The following is a 24,788-nucleotide window of genomic DNA, read 5'->3' as shown; positions in this document are numbered from 1 at the left end:
TTATATGAACTTGAAAAATATTCTTGTACTAATATTTCTCTCCAGTTGCTGAAGTAAAAAATAATTTAAAATTTCATTAAATAAACAACAATAATACTATACGTAAAGATAACATTATTCTTAATTATTTATTTATTTTTTCTTTTTTGTTTACATTTACTTCATATGTTGGCTTGATCTAAGTAAAAATTTTAAGTGGTATGGACATTGGACAAGTAACAATTGGTTTGCAGATCTTAAAATTTACCAAAAAGATTTATGTTAGAAGGCTCAACATTCACGTCACATACACTCACCCTGTGACGGTGCGCCTAATAGAATAATTCTTGTTACAAAACTAAAAGAAAATCATCGTGCCAACACGTTACTTATGTTTAAACACCTTCCAACATTTAACAAAAACAAACCGTGATATGTTTGTTCGTTATTAGTATACAATCATGATTCTATATTTTCAAACATAAATTTAAGCATAGTAATTATTAGTCTTTGTTTTTTTGGTGACTTTTATTAGTCTTTGTTTGCTACATTACTTTACCCAACTCATCTATTCAAGGGAAGTATAATTCCAATTCAATTTTATACAATAAATACGACAAAAAAAATAATTAAAAAAAAACATATGATAGAGACATAATCCAAGAAAATACGCATTCTATAAACAATGATATCTCATCTCATGCTAGGTACCACGTGTCTTTATCCAATTATGATTTATGAAACTTACTTGCAAAATTTGCTCATGATATAAGAAACAATTATATTGTGGAAAAAATTAAGTTAATGAACCATCCGAACTTGAGACACAAGAAGAGATCAATCCACCACAACAGTAAAAATATATCTATCACAACTCAATTTTTCTTTGCTCGTATTGTATAATTTATTTCTGTAAATGACAATCAAAAGAGTTGTTTGTAATATTTTAACGTTCATATCCAAATTAATGAACGTGAACATGTTATAAATGACTTCCAATATTGTGACAACTTTCTGTAACATGAGAAATATAAAAGTATATATGTATTTGTATATAAAGTTATAAACAAAATCATACTACTTGGTATATTGACGCCCCTTGAGCAGATCTTATCACCTTAACACGAAATGAAGCCTACAAAATTTGAAGCATGGACAATGTAACCAAAATCAAGTGTGTATGAGCATATTATTAAGAGAAAGTATAGGGAGCCAATAAAATTATTATTTGTATTCATAAAAAATAAATTTTTGCAGATAAAATTATCTAAATCCTAAAAAATTAAATAAAATTTTTAATATTATTCTCTCCACCACTACAACCATCATCTCCCTCCCTCTCTCTCTCAATGTTCTCAGCCACTCTAATTCTAACATTGACCACATTGCCACTCAGTATCACCTCCTTGCCCTCCTCCTCAACCGTCACGCTAATCCCTTCGCCACACACTCCCTCATTAGTGTCAGTCGCAATTCAACAATACCGGCCCCACCATCACCAGCATAATCATCTAACACAAGTTCAGCCTCTGTCTATGTCGGAAAGAAACCCTAGATCTAAGGATGTTGTGAGCAGTATGAGTGATTCGTTGGGATCTAAGGATGCGCGTCATAACGGTCGATACCGGTAGGTTGCTCGTCAAGACCTCGAGAACAATGGTGAAGACGACTCCCCCGCCGCCAAAAAGTCCAAATCGGAGAAGTTCTCTCTCAACAGCTGCGAATTTGCCATAGCCGTCGCTATATTCTTCCTCTTCACCACCGGCTTTATCTGCATCTACCTCACCATGTCCGCCCCAAGTTCAGCCGTATCAAGCTCCCACCCACCCTCTCCGATCTTCTCCTCTTCAAGTAAATAAAGATCCCTCTTTTTATTATTATGTTATCATCTTCATAGATTTATTTGAATCAAATTAGTATTAGATGAATGTAGCATCAAATTAGTTGGAACATTAGTAATTTAGACAGGTGGGAGAAAGCATCTTTTTTTGTGAAAAAAAAAAAATTTTGGAATTTGTTGTATTGTTTTCATGATAAGGGTGTGTTTGAATCTTTTTATATAGTTTATTGTGCTTGTTTCTTTATATGCAGAGAGAATCTTTCAGCATATGGCGAAGAGGTGGAAGAAGAGGAGGAAGAAGGAAGGAAGGGTGGGGATGGCGATGGTAGTGGTAGTGATGGTAATGGAGGTAGTGATCGTGATAGTTGGGAAGGAGAGTAGTGGTAAAGTTTGGAACTGGAGTCGCTAAAGAGAGAGAGTAGTTTAAGAATTTAATTTATTTATTTAGAGTTTGAATAATTTTGTCTACAAAAATCTATTTTTTATAAGTACAAATAGTAATTTTTATCTTTTATGAATAAAAATATATCAGTGTTTTCAACTTTTGTGAATAAAAATAATAGTTTACTCTTATTTTAATATGTGAATTGATGAATTATCTTATTTGAAGGTGATAATTTAAAAATATTAAATAATAATTTAATTAAATATATCAACTTATTTAATAGTATTTAATTATTAATTTTACAGGAAGAAAATTAGGCATAAGACTTCACTATGTGAATAGTAATATTTTAATTCAAAAGTAACTAAATTTTTATTTTTTATTGATATTGGTTTTTTATTTTTTTTCAATAAAGTTCAATTTAAAAAAGCATTTTGAAAAAGTGGTGCTAATCATATACATATACTTCTAGTTTTGAGAAGTTAAGGTTGTTTTTGAAAATATTTATAAAATTTTTTTTTTAAAAATTCAATACAATTCTATATTAATAAATTTTATATTTATTATATTTATATCTATTAAAAATATTTTAAATACTAAAAATAACTCCTTCAAACATAATTTTTGTAATTTATGCTTATTAACAACTAATTTTAATTTTATTTATCAAATCAATTTAAAATATTAATTTTAAAAATTAATTTTAATAAATTATTTTAAAAAATTAAAATTTTATCGTATCGAACCAAACCTAAAATGATAGACTCTACTCATAACAATATATATATATATATATATATATATATATATATATATATATATATTTGATTTTTACCATGACCCGCAGATCCAGTGCAGAGTAACCTGTTTCCCTTCAGAGGGCAAGCGAATGAAAGGGGGCACCGGATCCGTTGTTCGTTCACCTTCCAGTATCCGTTCTGTGCTTGAGGACGGGCAGGCAGCCCGCATACATGAAGAGAAGAAGAGGTTCTTGGTTTTTTGGGGCTTTCGGGCTCCTCTTTTTGTTTGTGTATTGAACTTTGTTGATGCCTTTTTTTCGTCGAGAAATCTTCGTTCCCAGTCATATATATATTGAGAAATCTATCCTAATTTCTAACTATAAAACTTTAATATAATGAAAAATTATTCATATTTAGTTTTTTACCCATAAAAATAGTTTTGATGTCACAAAAATACATGTATTAATTTTATTCATGTATAGTTTTATTAATATTTTAAAATTTTATAAATAAAAATAATAACTTTTTATCTTTTATGAGTATAAAATTAATTTCTTTTATCAATGGATATATTTGTTAATATTTTAAATTTTTATAAATAGAAATAATAATTTATTATATATATTTTTGGTCTCGTAATATATTTAAATATTTTTGTCAACCAAGTCCTATTAAGTTGGCACAAACCTAATAAAAATCATTCACACATCCTTTGCATGAATCACACAATTCTTCTTCATGTTCTTTTTTTTTTCTTTGCGTGTTTTATCCTCATTATCGTTCTTTTATTGTTGTTGTTGTTGCCGTATTTTTTTCTTATTTTTTTTCTCCTCCTCCTCCGAGTGGTTATTGCAACATTTTTTTTTATTTTTTTTCTTTTTTGTTCTTATTAGGAGGGTGAAATCAGAGGAAGGAAAGGAAAAAAACTTTTAAGTTGTGCAAAATTTATTAAAAAAATAGTACCAAAAAAGTTTTTTAATTTTGACACCGGAATTTTTTAGTTGTGATACTGATTCTTGCTAGAAGCATAAAATAAGAAGAATTATGAAAATTTTTGAAAGAAGAAGATGATGATAATAAAGACGATTAAAAGGAGTTTTAAATTATACATAATTTATTAAAAAAATAGCACCAATTAATTTATTCACTTACTTTGGTTAACATTAGATATAGAAGTTATTATAAAATTGTGTGTATTATCTTTGTTGTATGTTCAACATGATACAGTATAACTGTGAAAGTCATTGGCCGACTATAGGATATACATTTCCTAAAAGGAGGATCACATATTCATCCTTATTGAACTATATATCATGTTATCAACCATATAGACAAGAAGTATTAAAGAATTACTCAATAAAATGAAATTGATGTTAATATTGAGTTCTTTGTTGCTAATTCGAACTTGGCCTGTGATTTAGCTGACAATTTAAATGGGTTAAAATCAACATATGGCTTAATTGTGTGCTAATTTGAAAATGTATATGTTATTTGAAATAAGATAGTGGCTTGGGAGTGCCAATATATGCTTTAATTCTGTTATTGAAGCTCTTAAGGTTCCTAACAATTGTTCTAATGGAATCTTATTCTTATTTGCAGTATGTAAGCATGCATACTCATTGTCCCAAAATTTGGAACCTATCAGTGAGGGACTAGGTGTTTTACAATTTAAGACCGGTTTGATATCTGTCATTAAGGTATATAGTTATTATCTAATTTTCTATCTGGAATGCAAATTTTACTTAATATACTTGTGTTGCACATCGTAGTATGTATGTACATGGTTTCTCAAAGACTGTCTCATCTCATCCTTTTGTATTTCAGGACTGGATGCATCTTTGATTTCAGTTTATTGCATAAAATTTCCTGTTGTCAACTATTTCCTATGGCAATTGCTGCTGCTGCTTAATGAAATACTATCATGATCATTTTACTCAAAAAATTTTCTTCAATCTGTAATTCTTTTTAAAAATTGAAAGTGAGATTTACAGCTAAAACTACCAGAGGAATCAAGAGACAATATCCTATTGTCAGTGGTTAGAAGACAGAAAAATCATCAAGGATACCTAAGAGAGCCAAAGGTTGAAAGGATTCCCTATCATTAAGGTTACGAAAGAAATGGAAGTCCCAAGAGAAAGACAAACCCAGGATTGAATCCGCAATGATAAAGACAAGGAAAGGCTAGGTTTAAAGAGGTATCTCCTATCAAATGATCTGCTCAAAACCCACAAAAATTATGATAATACTACAACATAGAATAGCTAGACAATTCCCAACTAGACACAACACTTTAAACATAAAAATGATAAGAAAGGGAGACAGTGATACCACCATAAATTATCATCGAATTATAGCTAGACTTAACATACATCATTCCCTTTTTAGCTCCACCGATATAGGAGTGGACAGATCGTTCTAAAATAGTTGCCAAATAATATGCCAGGCATTTCTCAAAAAAAATTAACCACTCTAGTGCATAAGTACTGTTGGTATTATCTGCTCCACCAAGAGCGCACACATGAAACATCTTTGTCATAAGTAATATATAGTAAGCTTTGAAAATTAAGCCTTTGCAAAATTTAGAGAGCTTAGTAGATAGCTGTTTACAGAGTTACTTTCATACACAGTAAATTTTCATGTAATGGTAAAGCTCATCTTACTAAATAAATACTTAAGCTATTTGGCGACACAGGCACATATAAACACCAAGTTTGCTAACTAAGCCCTAAACTCACATGGGACATCCTCCTGCATACCTATAGTTGAGAGAGAAATACCAAGCATTTTATCCCCAAAAAAAAAAATAATAATAATTGACATACCATAAAAACACCAGCCCTCAATAAAGCATCCTGCAACTCAGATGAAACAGAAACATTGGCAATAGACTGTAGAGCAGCATCAACAGCTCCTGGTAGAAGCTCAAACTCAGTGCCGTGCACAATGTCTGGAACTAGCCCAGAAAACTCGAGTATTTCAGATCCGGCAGCCTCAAATTGACTAAGAACTGAAAATGTTCGCATGATGTTTGTGGTTCATTTCCAGGAGTAGATGGTTGAACAACATACATGCAACGGGAAAGAAGAGTTGCAAGAAGTTGCACTCCTCCATCTCTCACCAGCTCTTCTCCATTCAATGAAGATGCACATCTGGCCACAATAAAAGTCAACGAGCAGCATGAGCTAGAATGGAATTTTACGCCAGGCAAACAAGCTCTGATGCTGCAACAAGGAGAGGTGCTCCATCTGAAAGAAAGAAAATTCTTATCATCCTTGTCCACAGTAACAGCATTTAACAACATGGGATAGCCAGCATATTTGAATAGCTCCAATATGTCTCTATATCTTCTGTATAAAATGCATTGTCCCCTTCAGCAAAAGAAGCAATCTCCAAGGCTGAGGACCTTGCAATCCTTGCATGGTAGCCTAAGATACAGTTCGCAAAAGGTAAATATTCAGTGAATTAGGATATAAAAACCTACTGTTGCAAGCAAATGATATTATATCACATAAATTCCCCCAAGAAGCAAAAAGAAATTTTAACATACATCATGATTTTGCTACCCCAAATCTGTGCATGCATATAACAGCCTGTCTATAGCTGGCTTGCAAAAGGAGAAAAGAACAAAACAGTTTATGCATCTACAAAACTCTCCCAATCTGGGTGACAGGGGCTATCACACCATTTCTCATTTCTCACACTAAAGAAAGTACATGGACTTGTTTGCATGATATACTTACATATCAAAAATTAAGAAGTTAAGACAACAAAACATGTCCCCATGGGCATTTGAAGACTTCAAAATAACAAGCAGTTAACTTCAACATGAGGATAGTTGTGCTGAATATCACGCTATCCTAGTAACTTCTATTGATATATGAATCCAAATAAGCTTGTAACATGCAAACTATGTTTACCTGGAGGCGTTCATAAGCCTTCTGTATAGCAAGAAACTTCTCCCTTCCTTCAGGGTTTTTGACAGGATGATATTTCATAGCAAGTTTTCGATATCGTCGCTTTAACTTTTCCTCGTCGATATTTTCAATTTGCTTTGATTAGCTAGATGTTTCATCTGATACCTCCGAATAGTGCTTTTTATTTACATCATCACTGGATACATCATCCAAGGATATTTCAAGGATCTTGCAAGCTGCTCAACAATAGGCCAATTTGGAAAGCGGATTTCATCACACAGATTCCTCTAGTAATAATGATGACACCACATTTCATCTCTAAGTTCAGGGTATGTAACTGGAGGCATTGGGGCATAGTCATACAAAACATGGCAATACTGTGACAATTTCTGTGGAAAATCACCAAGGTGTTGCAAAACCTGATAAATACAGTGAACAGGGATAAATCGAACCGCATGAACAATACCGGAAAGGTAGTTTGGGAAGTACACTTGTATTCTAAAAAAAACCATACACATCAGACCTTAATTTGCAATACCTGACGTATTAAATTTTCTGCCCTCATTTTATGAGTCCATATTATCTCAGGAGTGCCAGAATCTGATACCATTGCAGCAGCAAATGCTGCTGGACCACTGCGCTTCAATACATACAACAAAGATTCAGGAAGAAGTCCACCAAGAACACTGCGTTTTGCCAAAGGCAATGAAGCTGAAACCGCAGCCTCTTCGCCACCATGAAATCCTTGGTGGACAAGGGTGACGGTAAAGAGTTGCCCAATTGAAAGTAGATTAGATCCTGGATAGGCCAGTGCAAAATAAAATGCACTGGTGCTGTATAGACGTATCATGGCCTTGGGATTCCTGGTAACAATAGCCTTCAACAATGCAGCAGCTGCCTCAACAATACTTGGTTCCCCAGAGAGAATGGCCTGAATTCATAAAACAACCCACTCCCCAACACACACAACAAAAGAGGGAAAACAATGAAAAGAAAAATAAAAACTAGATTTAAATTTGATTAGTATAATAAATCAACTTTGAAATGGTATACCTAGATAGTGGTGTAAGTTATCTTTCTTTGACCATAGTCAATATTTTATATTTATATTTTTTGGGCATAACACCCAGTTGCTAAACCCAAAAGGATATCAAGGCATAGTTCAATTATTAAGCTTTTTTTGTGCAAAGTTCAAAACAAATATTTAGTATTCTCCTTTTTTTCTCAATTGTTAAGCATTCTCCTTTCTTTTTCCAACTGTTAAGCTATTTGGACTGCTGTCTAACATTAAAAGCAAGTAATATGAAGCAGTAATTAAAGTTCTCCATCTTCAGGATTGAATGCTTGATTTTGTAGGTCCTCGGATTGATCGTCGTTGTCGCTCTCTGTCTTGTTACCACCCTCCGTTTGCTCATAGTCGCTGGCGACAGAAGCAGTAGGTTCCGGGGCTGGTCGTCTTTGTCGTCTCCTTGTCTCACCATCAACTTCCTTCACGCAACCAAATGTTGGTCCCCGATTTGGTGAGTTTCAACAAATTCCGCTGTTCTTTCTTTCTCAGTTTTGTTACTGTAATACATGACTACATTTTGATTTTGTTGTTGAAAATATCACTGAACTAGTATTTTTGCTGCTGAAAATAATCACTGGTATGAGTTTGTTACTAACGCTGCACTTGCTTCAACTATGATTATTAGTATCAATGAAAAACCATCAATTGTATACTAACAATGATGAAGTTAAAAGAGTAGAAGAGAGTCGCATTATTATTTCAGATGCAATATCGGGCACTACTGGAAGAAAAGTTAAAGTTTTAGAAGTATCAAATAATCACAGAGAAGAAGTTCAGAGACAGATACGGTGTTTTGATAATTCTTTGAAACTCTCATCCGAACATTTTTTACGAGGGCTTGTTTATTTTCGCGAGGGGGAGACATGAGTTTTTATTTACCAGCATTATGACAAGGACTTAGCTGATGTCTGGGTTGAGGATTGGGACAAATTCAAGTTTTATCTAAAGCAATTTTTACAAGCTCTCGCAATATTATATGAAGGGAAGAATATGTATCATGGGAACTTAAGACTACAACTTGATAACAAGTGAGGATAGAGCCTTTGTTACAGGAAGATGATTTCCTCAACTCCACTAATAAAGGCTCTATCCCCACTTAGGGGTGTCAAAAATCCCCAGGAAGCGGGGATCCCCGCGGGGACCGCCCCGAATGGGGCCCCGATGACGGGGAATTTTCCCTGCGGGGACGGGGATGGGGGACAAAATTCCCCCGAAGCAAATGCGGGGACCCGAGCGGGGATCCCCGTCCCCGTCCCCGTATTCCCCACAATCCCCGAATATATTAAATTACTTAAATATCCTTATGAATTTAATTTTTATTTTGGTTTTTAAGTAATTTCACTTTGCATATATATATATAGAAAAGTTAACCCTAAATCCCTTACTCCTCTTCTCAGTTCCCAATTCCCACTTCAAACAGAGAGCGCCGCAACCTCCTACCTTCGAGTTCCCAGCCCTAACTCTTCTTCGTCTCTGCATTCTCTCCGTCGTCCCAGGCTCCCAGCCAGCAACCTCCGACCACCATCGTCACGGCCTCGTCACTGTCCGTTTCAGCCGGCCCAGACTGCATCATCACCGCACCGCCCCGTGCGCCCTGTTCCGTTTTCTCTCTTCCCGTCGTTCGCCGCTCTTCTCGTCACCAGCGTTTCTGACATCTTCAGCCATTTCTCTCTTATCCCTGGTAAGATTCACTACTCTCTCCTTTTCTTGTATTTTGGGATTTCAGTTTAGGTTTTTGCTTTTTTCATGAATTTGATGGTGATTTTGATTTTTTGAAGTTGGTGGCTGTTGTTTTTATTAATGGATGTTTTGTTCTATGAATTTCTGATAATTGGTGGCTGTTTTTTCATTTTTTCATACTTTAATTTTTTTATATTCCATTAATTCTGAATTCTGATTTTAGTAGCTGTTGCCTGTTGATGAATTTATGCTATGCTATTCTGTATTAATAATTTATATTTTGTAGAATGAAAAATTCTGATTTGCTGCACCATTTATATGTTAAATTATAACTCAAAACGGTGATACATGAATTAAGTGTGTTTCAGGCCTCAAGTTTCAGGTTCTCTGTTTGTTGTGCTGTAATTTCTGACTTTAATATGTGTGTACACGGATTTGAGAAAACTCCCCTTGCAGTGCAAAATGTGATTGATTGCATGTGGTTGGAAGAAAGTAATACACAGGTTTCAATCCTTGAGAGTGATGTAATTAGTAATTTGAAATTTTGTTTTAATCCAAGTTAGAGCACAGATCTTTTTTTTTTGGGCGTTTTGTCTTTAATTATTTTTTCTATAGGTTTTTTTTTCTTGTAATTCTGAAATTGGAATATATTGTTCCTAGTGGTTCCTCCAAATTAAGCTATCTTGGCATTTGGATATTAGCTGAAGTTGGAAATGGTTAAAAGATTAGCTTGCTAAAATGAGATGATAAAAAACAAAAAATATCAAGTGAGATCCTTAGAATATTAATTACTTAAGGGATGTAAAATAAGCAATCTGACTTTACCTTTGGCACCTCTTGGTTGATGAATTGTGTGCCTACACCCTGGTGATCCCCTTGTGTTGGTGTTATTCCTTTTTTTGGCTTTCGTTTTTGTCTGAATTTGGCTTGGCTTGCCTGTTTATTGTATCTTTCTTGCTTTGGTACTTTTTGGTTTGTGTTTGCTTTGTTTGAGGGCTGCCACTTGTGTGGTGGTTTGCCTAGTATGCTGTTACTGCATGTGACATATATACATATAGAATTCCTTTCTCCCCTTGTTTAATTAAGGAGCTCCATATATACATATAGAATTCTTTTCTCCCCTACTAACACAGAAACTTCCCAACAAGCTGTGACATAATTAGAAGCAAGGTATTATTATACTATTGAAGAACTTTTTATGAATTGATTCCTTATTTGTATAAAAAGGTAATTAAAAGTTCTAAACTCTAAATTCAGAATCATAAAAAATTTCAACAAAGACTTCTAATCAAGTATTCAACAATAAAAACTCAACATTCAAAAACAGAAAACTCAGCCTCCAAAGTAAAAAAATCCAAAAACAGAAAAACTAAAAGAATCCATACTCAAAAACAAAGAATCCATACTTAGCATCAAAGTAAATTCAGAATCACATCACCAACAACCCCCAACTCAGAACACACAATTAACAAAATTAACAACCACCATTAAAATCAACCATCAACCCCAACTCAGAATGCCAGCAATCCAGAATCTAGACCAATATATCAATTCATAGTTCATATTTCATACAATTCATATGGCATTCAATAGAGCAGAATTGAAAAAATAAAAAAATTGAAAAGAGCAGAAGAATTTCATAAAAGAATTGAAGAACAGAGCAAAACAGAATTCTCAAATTCAACACACATCAAATTTATTCTCAAATTCAACATACATCAAATTTATTCAATATTTGATTAATCATATAATAAACAAGATTAAAAAATTAAAAAACACAAGAACAGAATAACAGAAGCCCAGAACAAAAAAATGAAAACAGAAAGAACAGAAGAAGAGAACAGAACGACCCGCGACGAGAAGAGAAGGACCCGCAAGAGAACTAACCGCAGAATAGAAGAGCCAGAAGCCCAGAACTAACCGCAAGAGAAGTAGAGAACAGAACGACCCGCGACGCTGAGGCGACGACCCGCGACAGTGGTGCTTGCTCCGGCGTCTGCTTCGAATCACGGCGGCGGTTGTCCTTCTTAGGCAGAAGCTCGAGCCTGGAAGAGCTTAGGGTTGGGAGTGGGGTGTTCTTCACTTCTTCGAAGAGATTAGCTGATTAGGGATTTAGGGTAAGCCTGCAACACGTAGGGTGAACGCGGATCAGATCAGATATGGCCAAAATTTCTATCCGATCCGCACTAAAATCATCGGATCGGATCTAATATCCGCAGGTTTTAAGGGTGGATCCGATCCGCACATTTGCGGATCGGATCGAATCGGATATAGGATATATCGGCAAAAAAAATAAAAATATTTTTAAAGCTTATTTTTATTAAAAAAATATCAATAAATTTATTTTTCTCTTCTTTTAAATATGTTTATTCTTAAAATAATATTAAACATACTTTACTTGAATAATAAATTAAAATAATACAACATATATAATAATTATTAGTTGAAATAAAACATAAAAAGAATATTTATTTATTTATTTCTTTATTTTTGCGGATACCAACACAAAATCTGCAATCCGATCCGACTAGTGTGCGGATCCGATCCGAATGCCTTACGGATCGGATCTATATCCGCAATTTTTGGATCGGATTCGGATAAACACCGCGGATATACAGATCAGATCCGATCCATGAACACCCCTAGCAACATGCGTTCTTCACTCTCCAGCCTTCATTTTCCTTTTTTTTAAGCCAAACGATGCCATTTCGCTAGCTGGCGGGAAGAACCGGTACTTTATGAAACCTGGCCGGTTTGACCGGGTCGCCGGTTAATCATCGGTTTAGCCAGTTTTTTGCAGCACGGTTTTGTAGGTGGACCGAACCGACTAGGTGACCGATTTTCGATTAATCCGGTTGAACTGGCTGGTCCGGTCTGATTTTCAGAACATTGCGAGAGAGTGGCATAGAATTAGGTTTAACCTAATATTTTTCGACAGAATATTTTAAATTAGATGAAATTTGTCTTTGATAATTTAATAAAACACCGTATTTTTTATCATTTAAATATAGATGATTTGTTTCAGTAATTATTTTTCACAAAAAAAAATTTCTGACGGAATTATCGACATATTCTTTTTCCTGTCTGTAATTTATGCTAATTTATTTTTCTTCCTTTTCGACAAAAATTTTCTCACAAAATCTGTCTATATTTCTGTGGGATAAAATTTGTTGGAAATATCTGTCTGTAATAAATATTTTTGTAGTAGTGATAATACTCAATGTTATACCATATTTTTACTTTTGATATAGAAATATAATAGTATGGGTTTAATTTTGATGCACTGATAGTGTAAAATATTTTATACAATCGTGCAATCACACTCGTTTTTTTGGATGACCATTCATGCGATCAATGAAAATAGTAATTATTTTTCATGATGTGACATTACGTCATTAGATGCACGTATAAAACTGTTTTATAATAAGAGTGCATCAAAATTAAATTCATAAGAGTATATATATACTAAATAATAATGCTCTACAATCAATTCCAAGTGAATTACATACCCAAGTTCAACTAAGTTGTTATAATCGTTTTTCACATCACGCGCCACTTACCGTGAATGCACTTTTTTTCATCGTGGTTCTTCTTCATCTCACATACACACTCTTGCTACTTCTTCTTTTTGTTCTCTTCCTTCTTTTTCCTAATATTTCTCTTTTTTTTTATTGTTATTGTCATTTCCACCACCTCCTCCTCCGTCTTCTTCTTTTTTCATTTAATTTCTTCTTTTCTCCTCCTCCTCCTCCTCCTCCTCCATCATCATCACGTCATTGTCATCGTCATCGTTGACTTCTTCTTATACGTAAATAACACTGTTCATTCTCTTTCGAATTTTTGGACTTGCTCAACTTAATGTCGCTGTGTTATCTACTTATTTTTTCACTTATTTTTTATTAAAATTCGTAAATATGCAACTCATTTTTTCATGAAATAAATTCTTAGTACCATCACATCATTAAGTTAAAAATTTTGGTGTTAAAGTGACGACATTTCGTTATTCTTTAGAAATTTATGTGTTGTTTTATCAGATATGTCGTCTTCTTTTTATACATAAATGGCACAGTTTATTCTTTTTCAAATTTTTGCACTTGTTCTACTTAATTTCGCTACATTATATATATAATTTTCCACTTATTCTCTTTTCTATTAAAATTTGTGAATCTGAACTCAAATCTTCATGAAATAAGTTTTTAGTTTTATCATATCATTTAATTATAAATTTTGGAGTTAGAGTGAAGACATTTCACTATTTTTTTTAGATTTTTAGATTTTGTTTTATATATAAGATAATTATTCAATTCATTGAATGTGTAATGTTATTTTAGAAAGATTCAATATTTTATTGCGTCGTGTTATTGAACTTCTTATGTCAATTTAAAATTATTTTGATGCTATCAATATGATCTTTAGTATTCAATTTATTTTTTACATATTGTATCATTGTATTTTGATACTATTTGTTTTGTTCAATTCACATCATAGTTTTTATTTTTTTAATTCAATATTTGAACTCAATTAATTGACTAGGAAAATAAAAGTTTATATTTTGATACTTTTATTCATGCTAATTTATAAATGAACAATTTAGTGCTTTCTATTTTAAAATACACAATGTATTTCAAATAAGGATAAAATATAATTTTTCCTTAAAATTTGTTAAAAATTTAAAAAATATCTCTAAGTTTTATTTTATTTTAATTTCATTCTAAAAGTTTTCAATTTGCATCATATATACTCGAGGTGAGTGGTGACTAATTTTTCAAAAACTTTTAAATTAATTTAGCAATAATTTTACAAGAACAACCTTTAACATAAGCAAATCAACATAGTTGAGTCACAAAAAAAGAATCAGACATAGTTGTCATGTATTATTACTGATTTGTTCTAAACTTTCCAAAAATTTACTAGAGATATACTTAATGCAAATTGACAATTTTAGGAACAAAATTGAAATAAAATAAAATTTAAGAGTATTTTTAAAATTTTTGCCAAAATTTAGGAGAAAAAATTATATTTTATATTTTTCCCTTTAAACAATGAATTGAACTTTTCTCTTATAATTTTCCTCTTTCTCGTTTATACTGTCTTCAACCAATTAATAGGTTAGATAAGGTTGTAATATTTGGTACTTTACTTACTATAAGTATCACATCTTGCCCATTCATTTCAACTCCATATCAACGTCACCGGATCTTAAAAGAAGTTTGATTTGACAAGAATGATACGCTCACATTGTACCATGCTACTAATTTTCTTAAATTCCGAGAGACCGAAGGGAATTATAGGCAAACTAAATTCAAAAAATGCGTTGATGTATTCTAACGGCATCTGATATATTAGATGAACATCATCAAGAATTTTCTCGGAGATGGGCATACCATGAAACAAATGGGACAGAAAAATGGATTATACCTTCTTGCTTCAAAACTTTGATAAGTACACAGAGTACCAGAGTAAAAGATTCATATACTCCTATTTTCCCTCATGTAAAATTATATATTTGCTCATAGTCAATTTATCTAAAGCCGCTATCGATGTTTATTTTGCATTTGCAAATGAACAAAGAGCATATGCCCATATATGATAATGGAAAGACTGGAAATATAAAGGGCAAAACAAAAGGATAAACAAAGAGAAGATACAAGTACTTTGCCACTTGCCAGCCTATTTACCGCACAGGCTGCTGATTGTAGTGAGTCGCCTTATCATTTCTCTTTGCCACGGCATCTCCTTGATTTTTTCTTCTTCACAGATGCAACTTTCTTATGCCACTCTTTCACGTCAGTTACAGGTGCATCCTCTGCCTTCCCCGTTCCAGCAGTTTCCGTAGTTGTCTTTCTTGCTCAGCCACAGAATCAGGCAGTTCTTGTGATTCTTTCTGCTCCTTTGAAGATTTGTCCTTCTTCTTCTTCTGTGCATTTTTGCTTTCACCGGTGGCATTCTCCTTTTCTAACTCACCATTGTCATCTTAGCAGGGCTTGCAAATGTATTGGCGAACGTTTGCATGAGCAAGTTCAAGCCTCAACTAAATACTTTAGATATTTAAATAACATTCTTGTAGCCAGCATGGTTAAATCAATAAAAAATTCCGAAAAGAAAGATACCTCCTTAAAAGAACTAAGATAATTATAATATCTTTTTTCTTTTTTTCTTTCACAAGATCAAAAACATCATATTACCATGGGAGTCAGCCTGGCTTTCGGGTTCTTTTTGCAATCCTTGCTCTGCTAAAACAGCTTCAAGCTCCTCAAGCTCTTTTTTCTTCAATTCCTTCTTTGAAAGTTGCTCTTCAGTTTCCTTGGTAGACAACGAAGGTTCACGAGGCTTCTTAACAACAGTTTCAGGATCTACTGGCGCTTCTAAATCATTTTCATGTTCATCCTCAGCATCATCAAGACATCATCAAGGCCTTCTATCTCACTATCGCTTTCCTGCTATTAAATCATTCACATGTCTTGCAGTTAGTCAATGTGAAGCTCAATGTCGCAATGAAACAATAATAACCATCTTCTATGTTATTAATTTGCCATTAAGGCCAAAACAAATTAACAATTAAGTGCCCAGTTATGCAGCTTTCAGCTTTCACTACTCCAAATGGGACGTGAAGGGCAAGTCCATGAAGAATAAAAGCTACATTATATCATCTACGTTAAACATTATAGTTATGGGTGAAGACACAATCATTTTAACTATGCAAGATTGAACACGTGGAAACTTGAGCTTGAAGAACCAAATTCCAAATCCGGAAATGAGAATAACAAATCGGCAAACCGACAAATAGTCATCAAATGCATATTAATCAGATTCCAAATCATTAAACCGAATAAATGACAACTCGACAAGAACATAGATATTTGAATTAGCAAAACGACAAGCACAACGTCATCAAATCCAAGCATACCAGATTACAGATCGTTAGACCGTTAACACAAATCTCATAAATGACAATTCAACAAGGATCATAAATACCTTCCCAAAGCTAGATATCCAGAACAAGACCAGAATCCAGGATCCTCATTATCAAACAGAATATCCAACATTATATCTTTAAGATATAAAAAGAACACCAGCTTTCTTTCCAATCATGCATGCAATAACATTCAACGCAACTCTTTCTCCTCAAAGACACCATTAAACCCATCCAATCCAACCTTCAAAACAGCATTGCCTAACACATCCAACTAACAGAACACAGACAACGCAATCAAATCACCTACTGAATAACATCCATTCCAGTTCGGTTCACCTCATGGCAAATAAATGTGAGAACATGAACAGCTCAACTAATCCACCTTTTCCAAGTCTAGTCACTATCCATGCCACAGGACTAACGGATTCAAAAATAAAAAACACAATAATAAAAGAAAGAAATTACACTCTCTGCATCAAGGCAACGATCATCACCATCCATAGTTAAAAAATAAACGATTCAAGCCATTGCATATCAAGTTTCAGCAGTAGTGATCCAACACACATGAATAGAATAATCCAATTAAAAAAGAAATAATGCTCAAAGTTTTATGTTCACCTCAGCATGGGCCTCGGATTCAGCTGCAGCAGCAACAGGAGCGCCCCAAACGGATTGAGGTGGAGCGGTGATGGCGTAGTAATCATCATCATCCTCGTCGTCAACGTTGTTATAGTTACAGACTTACAGAAAATAGTCAAGAGCATGGTTCAATGATTAAAAAACTGCCAACAAACCATAACATAAAACTGCAACAGTGGTGTATACTGAGTTAATAGAAATCACAGTACAAAATAAAAAATGGAAAATTACATTCATCATGCAGGTATAGCAGAAGAAAAAGAAAATTAAAGCAGATAATTTACCAACTATTATTAGTATTATTGCTGCATATTCACAAAATACTGCATGTAATACATGACTTTAACCGTTTGCATTATCTATGTGCCCTTGAGTTTTCAATATTTATATATGGTATGAAACTCATTTTTAAAGAAAACTCAGAAACAAATATACAGAAGTTAGTTATGGAAGGAAAAGGAAGATCAAAATTATTTAAATACATATAAACTTAGTTAAATTTTAAAGAGTGTCATCCAAGAATTAAACTGAACAAATTAAAGAAGAGAAAAAAAGATCCAATTTAAACAAAAAAAGGGTAAAAAAATAGCGATTAAGGCAGATGAATCATTCATACCGCTTTGGCAGGTGCAACTTCAGCCGGAGCACGTTGCAGCAGATTTCACACCTTGAGCTTTGTCGGAGAAGTTGTTCCTTAAAAAAGAAATCAAGTTTTCAAATTACTTAGCAAAACCAAAAGCAAATCAAAATTTGTAGTAACAAAAAAATCTATAAAAGTCAAAGCTACTAAATTACATAAGATGTCAACAGACAACAATGACTGCTTATTTTAAGTGTGATGCTGTTTTACTCCAGCATTTTATGAAACAACTCCTGAACTTAAGATATGCATACACCTTTGAACAACATTTTATGTTTAGGAAAGAAAAAAACTATAGCCTCTAAGAAAAACCATTGTTGTTATAAATAGCTTTTACTAAATTTCTTTAAATTATAGAAAAAACACCCAACTTCAAGAGGGGTAGCATTTTCAAGAGAAGCAACTCCAACTTCAAGAGCAGTAGCACCTCCAACTTTCTGCTATTGCTGTTGGACTCCTAATAGTCCAAGAAACTGCTCCATGGTTTGGTTTGTTTTAAACCATCTCATCAAAGTATCACATGATTAAGTTTCAGATAAAAAACAAAATGCTCCATATTCGTTAAAATTTTTACAAAAATCCCATAAACCTTCAAGATATGATAATCAAATACTTTAACATTGTAATTTGCATTAGTATATACCCAAACAAAAAGAACAAAGAATTTATTTTGCATTACTTGATGATCTTCATTGCTTCAAAATTATCTCTTGTAGAATTTCCAAAAGCAGATCTTTTTTACTGAAATCAATTCTAGCTGATAAATTAAGAACTCGAAACATCTTTCGAGAAAATTTATATTGGCATATGTGATGTGTTAGTATGAGAGGATTGACATACCAAATGAAAGAATCCCTAACAATGAGATGGTGGGTGCAAATTCAGAACACATAAATATATTTTAGTGTTGGATCCAATTAATTAAAATGAAATGGATATAACACACAAATGTTTATTCTTTTTTCTCTATATGTTATAGATTAAGGGTTGCCGAGTACAGGCATCAAACCTAAATAAATATTATTGAACTTCCTCATGAACTCTATGATGATGAGGATGAAAGTACCGGTAAAATTGAAAAGGTCTATATAACATTAAATATATTATTGAACTGGATAAAAATGTTATCAATCATGTCAAATGAGGCATAAAATGTAGAAATTTAATGTCAATTTCATTATATAGAATCAATATCCACCATCCTAGGCAGCAATCTTTTCATTCCTCTAATATCAACATAAATGCAAATGGCAACAAAAGGAAATTTTAAAGGATAGTATTACTTGGAGGACATTGTTGGCATAATCAAAGACTCCATCAGAGACCACAACAAAGAATTATAGAGACTAAAAATTTTACTTGCAATTGCAGGTCAATCACCACCTCAGATGTTCTTTAAGAAATGACATAAGATACGAAAACAGAAAAAAAAAAAAATCAGCAATATAGTTAATAGAAGACAAACACGGTTAGCTATCCAACAACAAAAAGGAAACAGATTATTATAGATTAACCGAAATGTACATGCAATCATTCGAAAGCAAAAAAAAATATATTTTATTGCAGATTAACCAAAATTTTAGAACTTGAAGCTGTCGTTCACCGAAGAATGGATTATAAAGGATTCTTCTCTGGTTATAATGAAATCAAACAACAAAATAAAGAGAGAACTAACCATCCTTCATTCGCATCATCCATTGGCAAAGGAACGGCTGTGACAGCGTTCTGCGGTAGATGCAGTTCTATGGATCCAACAGCGTCGGTAACCTCCATCACCGCCGTCGCCGCCTCATTCCTCTTCTTTTCTCTGTCGATCTAGCATCCTTCTCTGTGACCGTCGTTGTCATCGCCACCCACTTCTTCCGTCGTGCTTTATTTCTTCACCGACCTTTTCTTCTTCTCTTCTCTGCGACATTGAAAGAGGAAGTCTGGTGCCAACTACTCCCCCTATCAGAACTGGCAACTCTCTCTCTCATATTCTCTTCTTGAAAGTCCTGAAACAAAATCATTTTCAATTTGAATTTGAATCAAATCCCACCCAGTTACTTCTTTGGATTGAGAACAGCAAAGTGCCCAACATTAAAAACATAGTAACATACACTTGTCAATCATACACAGCTCCACGTGTCAAACACAGAACACTCCACTTGTCGAGCAAATACCACAACTATATTCTTATTATATATTAATAGATAGATATATTAATAAATATTTGGCCTATGTTTTGCCAATATTTTCAGTCTTTTGTTATTAATTCATTAAATTACATAGAATGGAGGGGGAATCACGACGGATCTAAATGCTAGTTAATCTCCAAGTGAGCCTTTCACGCTATTCAAAGCTGCTTGCCTGTGTTGCAGCAATGGACGTGAGCAAGCAAATAAATTTCAACCTGAAAAATGTAAAGGAAGCAATAAATTATATAGAGCCCAGCTCTTTATATAAGTATTGACAATATTATGCAAAAATGGTTCGAATTTAGAAACTATCAAATGTTCAAATGTGATGGATTAGATGAATATGCCATATTGCCATGCACTATATTTTTAATTGATGATTATCATAACACTTTTCACTTTCTTATTTTATCACAAATGTGACTAGTGAACTTGCAAAGTCTAACCGGAATGTTAGTAGACTTCAACTTTCTCCAGTGTTCCTCCTCAAAGAAACAAGCATGTCCGATTATGGGGAACAAAATCGAGCATATCTTGTATCTCCTTTGAATTAGGAACCTAAAAGCACGAAACAAGCAAAACAGACCAGTCAGGTAATCACCACAGGTAACAGGTACAATAAAAGATTGGCGCACCTCTCCACAATGAAGGGTTACAAAAAGACCTTGTTCTCTGGCGAATTTCAATGCTGGCAAGTATCTTTTCCAAAAAAAGATAACGGGAGACTTTGATCTAAAGCATCATTACGAATTACTACGCTAGAGTCCTTGATAGATTGACATACCATTCGCCAACCTTTGGATTCCCAGATAGGTCAATTCCAACCACCCCCAAATGCCTCATTTCCAGTGTCAGTTTGACCTGCAACATAGAAATGGAGTGTTGAAGGTATTAAGTAGCAAGCATCAAACTTAAGGATGCTGAAATTACTCATCTTACAGTTTCCATAGTTGCTTCTGTTGTCTCCCTACGATCAACACTCAAGAGAAGCCTAACAAAGATTTTCTTCCTACTATTTCCATTACATTTATCATTTGTTGCTGCGTGCAGAGGATCTAAAAGATTTCTAGGATCCTCAATATAAGGAATTAAAGCCACATCAACTGAGCTGACAGATCTTATCCCTTCCAATACAGCTTCAACATAAGAACGTTTGCTCATTCCTTGGGAATCGTTTTTCTGTAAGGAATTAAGCCGAAAAATTCACTGTCGAATCAATAGAAAAAACCAAAAAGATAAAAAAAGAGTCCGCATCAAGAACCAAGCTCTTCTAGTTACCTTTGGGGTGGTTCTCAATTCGAGATAGACAACCTTTTCTGATGCGAAATCTTCAACAACCTGCATTCAGAAATTGCTTCTATAAATGCAAAGGCTGAAGGCATCGGATTTAGAAACACAGAAATTTAGATAGTAAGCAACCATACTTTATTCGCAATTCTTGTAACAGTCATGTGATCAGTAGTAAGAATGCGGATCACATCAAACAACTTGAACACCTCAGTCAATGAACGATCATCTGTATTTACAAAACCATAACCACCACCATTATAAGCCTTAAACACTATAATAGTAACGATTACTAACACTAAAAGTGACAATCAAACAGTCCCTCATATCACAAACACTAGCAGAGTGCGTAATTTTTACAATCAAACAGCTGTTAAGGGTCAAAATCAGTCCCAAAATGAACATGAAGCTGAACAACAGTGAAGGGGCACACTGAAAATAAAACAAGAAAATAGGAAAGGAAAAAAGGGAAAAGGAGCATACTTTTAAGGATAACATGCTCCACTTGGGAAAAATCTATTAGACCCTTGTCCCACAAAGCTCTAGCGAGTTCTCTGTGCAACAAAAAAAAAAGGATAAGAGGAAAGAGAATGAGATGAAGAAACAAAACAAGAGAGAGAGGAAAGGAGAAAAGGAGTACAGGAGAGTGGAGCCTCTGATGGATCCATTGAGGTGAGCATGGAGTTCCACCTTTGGCATTGACATCCACCACTCCATCTTTTCTTCTTCCTCAACACTGAAACTGAAACTGCAAGTGCTTCGTTGGGTGTTGGGTAAGAGTAAGAGTACACTCTGGTTGGTTCAGAAGAGACTGGCCAATGGCCATTCACTGAACTCATCCAAGGGCGTGTATCAGACAAAAAAAAACAGCACTCAAACATGTTGAGGATTTAGGGTTCACGCCACGATCATTGTGATAAGATCCCAATCAATGTTATACTTGCTGTTAATTTTGAATATTCAAATATTATTTCCTATCTTTGAAATACCGAGTGTTGGTATTTGACTATTTGTACGTTTTAAAAAAAAAGGGGGCGGGGGGTTTGTGACTTTGTGTGTGTCTGTTTAAAAGTACGCTTTAATCAATTTTAAATTTATAATTCTTTTAAGAATAAACTATTATTTTTATCTACAAAAGATGAAAATACCATTATATCTATTCATAAAAAATTGAAATTATCATTTATATTCATAAAAAATAAATTTTTAGAGATAAAATTATCTAAACCCTAAAAAATTAAATAAAATTTTCAATATCATTCTCTCTACCACTATAACCATCATCTTCCCTCTTCCCCCTCTCTCTCTCAATGTTCTCAGTCACTCCAATCCTAACATTGACCAATCCTAACATTGACCACATCGCTGCTTAGTAGCACCGCCTTGCCCTCCTCCTCAACCGTCACCCTAACCCCTTCGCCACACACTCCCTCATCATTGTCGGTCGCAACTCAACAATACCAGCACCACCATCACCAGCATAATCATCTAGCGCAAGCTCAGCCTCTGTCTATGCCGGAAAGAAACCCTAGATCTAAGGTTGACGCAGAGCGTCATAGCGGTCGATACCAATAGGTTGCTCGTCAGGACCTCGAGAACAATGGTGAGGACGACTCCCCCGCCACCAAAAAATCTAAATCTGAGAAGTTCTCTCTCAACAGTTGCGAATTTGCCACCGCCGTCGCCGTATTCTTCCTCTTCACCATCAGCCTTTTTTGCATCTACCTCACCATGTTCGCCACCGAGTTCGGCCGTATCAAGCTCCCACACACCCTCTCTGATCTTCTCCTCCTCAAGTAAATAATCCTCTTTTCATTATTATGTTATCATCTTTATAGATTTATTTGAATCAAATTAGCATTAGATGAACGTAGCATCAGATTAATTAGAACATTAGTGATTTAGACAGGTGGGAGAAAACATTTTTTTTGTGAAAAAAAAAATTGAAATTTGTTGTATTGTTTTCAGGATAAGGGTGTGTTTGAATCTTTTTATGTATTTTATTGTGCTTGTTTTGTATGCAGAGAGAATCTTTCGGCATATGGCGAAGAGGTGGAAGAAGAGGAGGAAGAAGGAAGGAAAGGTGGGGATGGCGATGGCGATGGCTGTGGTGGTGATGGTAATGGAGGCAGTGATGGTGATAGTTGAGGAGGAGAGTGGTGGTAGAGTTTGGAAGTGGAGTCGCTAAGAATATTGAGAGAGAGAGAGATAAGAGAGAAAAATGATGGTAATAGTAGTGGAAAAAATGGTAGTTTAAGAATTTAATTTAATTTTTTAGAGTTTGAATAATTTTGTCTACAAAAATCTATTTTTTATAAGTGCAAATAGTAATTTCTGCCTTTTATGAACAGATATATTAGCGTTTTCAATTTTTGTGGATAGAAATAATAGTTTATTCTTATTTTAATATGTGAATTGGTGAATTATCTTGTTTGAAGGTAGGGCTGGCAATTCATATCCTACTCGTGGGTATCCAACCCGGTCCAACCCGTTCGGGTATGGTAGGATACCCGACCCGCTGCGGATAGGGTAGGGTACGGTCCGGGTATTCTTGCGGGTAGGGTAGAGTAATATAGTGAAAGAAGTGAGAAGAAGTGAGAATTGAACTAACAACCTCCCTTATGTAATGACTTACAATAAGTGAATAACCACTAAACTAGTTACTTAATTTAGTAATTTAAAGCATTAATTTTTTTTTTTTATGTTATTAACATATATAAAATCAAAATGATTGAATTTTATATTTACTTTAAAAAAATTTGATATTTCTGCGGGTTAAGTAGGATAGGATAGGGTTTAGAATTTTAAGGTGCAGGTAAGGTTAGGGTTGAGAGATTCTCAACCCGCGGGGTAGGATAAGGTAGAAATTTAATAAAATTTTTAACCCGTAGATAGATTAGGGTAGGGTCCAAACCCTACCGTACCCTACCCATTGCCAATCTTATTTAAAAGTGAAAATTTAAAAATATTAAACAATAATTTAATTAAATATATCAAATTATTCAATAATATTTAATTATTAATTTTACAGGAAGAAAATTACCCATAAGACTTCACTATGTGCATAGCAATATTTTAATTCAAAAGTAACTAAATTTTTATTTTTTATTGATATTGGTTAATTTTCTTTTCTTTTTTTTTTCCCAATAAAGTTCAATTTAAAAAAGCATTTTGAAAAAGTGGTGCTAATCATATACATATACTTCTAGTTTTGAGAAGTTAAGGTTGTTTTTGAAAATATATATAAAAATATTGTTTTGAAAATTAAAAATTCAATACAATTCTCTATTAATAAATTTTATATCTATTAAAAATATTTTAAATACTAAAAATAACTTCTTCAAACATAATTTTAGTAATTTATGCTTATTAATAACTAATTTTAATTTTATTTATCAAATCAATTTAAAATATTAATTTTAAAAAATAAATTTAATAAACTATTTTAAAAAATTAAAATTTTATCGTACCGAACCAAACCTAAAAAGATAGACTCTGCTCATAACATTTCTTATATATATA

At 33.6% G+C, this 24,788-nt stretch overlaps 2 protein-coding genes and 2 long non-coding RNA genes across 21 annotated transcripts; 2 read left to right on the top strand and 2 right to left on the bottom strand.

The window, feature by feature from the left end:
* Window positions 1-843: 843 nt before the first annotated feature.
* LOC140176435 (uncharacterized) lies at window positions 844-3,273 on the bottom strand. The gene is made up of 2 exons (XR_011867970.1): window positions 3,040-3,273; window positions 844-1,114 (listed from the first exon to the last, which is right to left on the bottom strand). It is a non-coding gene; the product is annotated as an uncharacterized lncRNA (long non-coding RNA).
* LOC112723282 (uncharacterized) lies at window positions 3,052-5,506 on the top strand. The gene is made up of 3 exons (XR_003163058.3): window positions 3,052-3,191; window positions 4,544-4,641; window positions 4,769-5,506. It is a non-coding gene; the product is annotated as an uncharacterized lncRNA (long non-coding RNA).
* Window positions 5,494-22,506, bottom strand: LOC112723271 (N6-mAMP deaminase). Of its 18 annotated transcripts, none has more exons than XM_072207719.1 (14): window positions 21,957-22,506; window positions 21,750-21,820; window positions 21,404-21,495; window positions 21,258-21,317; window positions 20,919-21,158; window positions 20,426-20,840; window positions 19,902-20,194; window positions 19,478-19,796; window positions 17,779-17,855; window positions 17,142-17,263; window positions 15,793-16,047; window positions 7,397-15,645; window positions 6,862-7,277; window positions 5,494-6,369 (listed from the first exon to the last, which is right to left on the bottom strand). In XM_072207719.1, the coding sequence occupies exons 1-6, from the start codon at window positions 22,145-22,147 to the stop codon at window positions 20,733-20,735; spliced, it is 762 nt and encodes a 253-aa protein (XP_072063820.1). In that variant the 5' UTR covers window positions 22,148-22,506; the 3' UTR covers window positions 5,494-6,369; window positions 6,862-7,277; window positions 7,397-15,645; window positions 15,793-16,047; window positions 17,142-17,263; window positions 17,779-17,855; window positions 19,478-19,796; window positions 19,902-20,194; window positions 20,426-20,732. The 18 variants fall into 18 exon arrangements, with proteins under 18 accessions (XP_072063820.1, XP_072063825.1, XP_072063816.1 ...); XM_072207724.1 differs by having other exon boundaries at window positions 7,397-16,047; window positions 20,426-20,537; window positions 20,615-20,840; window positions 21,907-22,479; XM_072207715.1 differs by having other exon boundaries at window positions 17,142-17,855.
* Window positions 8,558-23,616, top strand: LOC112722113 (uncharacterized). Its single transcript, XM_025773085.2, has 3 exons — window positions 8,558-8,715; window positions 9,289-9,608; window positions 23,291-23,616. Exons 1-3 carry the CDS (start codon window positions 8,558-8,560, stop codon window positions 23,452-23,454), a joined length of 642 nt encoding a protein of 213 aa, XP_025628870.1. The 3' UTR covers window positions 23,455-23,616.
* The last annotated feature ends 1,172 nt before the right edge of the window (window positions 23,617-24,788 follow it).

Source organism: Arachis hypogaea, chromosome 11 (assembly GCF_003086295.3).
Source record: "Arachis hypogaea cultivar Tifrunner chromosome 11, arahy.Tifrunner.gnm2.J5K5, whole genome shotgun sequence".
NCBI classification, from domain to species: Eukaryota; Viridiplantae; Streptophyta; class Magnoliopsida; order Fabales; family Fabaceae; genus Arachis; species Arachis hypogaea.
The sequence above is the reverse complement of the archived record's forward strand: the minus strand, read 5'-3'. Positions and strand labels throughout refer to the sequence as shown.

What these genes read in the sequence shown, in the direction of transcription:
- LOC112722113 (XM_025773085.2), top strand. Translation starts at nt 8,558, where the DNA reads ATGAAAAACCATCAATTGTATACTAACAATGATGAAGTTAAAAGAGTA. An exon ending in GAAGTTCAGAGACAGATACG is followed by an intron (nt 8,716 to 9,288) that starts GTGTTTTGATAA and finishes ATATATATATAG; the next exon opens with AAAAGTTAACCCTAAATCCC. An exon ending in CCATTTCTCTCTTATCCCTG is followed by an intron (nt 9,609 to 23,290) that starts GTAAGATTCACT and finishes TTTTGTATGCAG; the next exon opens with AGAGAATCTTTCGGCATATG.
- LOC112723271 (XM_072207720.1), bottom strand. Translation starts at nt 22,147, where the DNA reads ATGTTTGAGTGCTGTTTTTTTTTGTCTGATACACGCCCTTGGATGAGT. An exon ending in TTACAAGAATTGCGAATAAA is followed by an intron (nt 21,318 to 21,403) that starts GTATGGTTGCTT and finishes TTCTGAATGCAG; the next exon opens with GTTGTTGAAGATTTCGCATC. An exon ending in CAGAAGCAACTATGGAAACT is followed by an intron (nt 20,841 to 20,918) that starts GTAAGATGAGTA and finishes TCTATGTTGCAG; the next exon opens with GTCAAACTGACACTGGAAAT.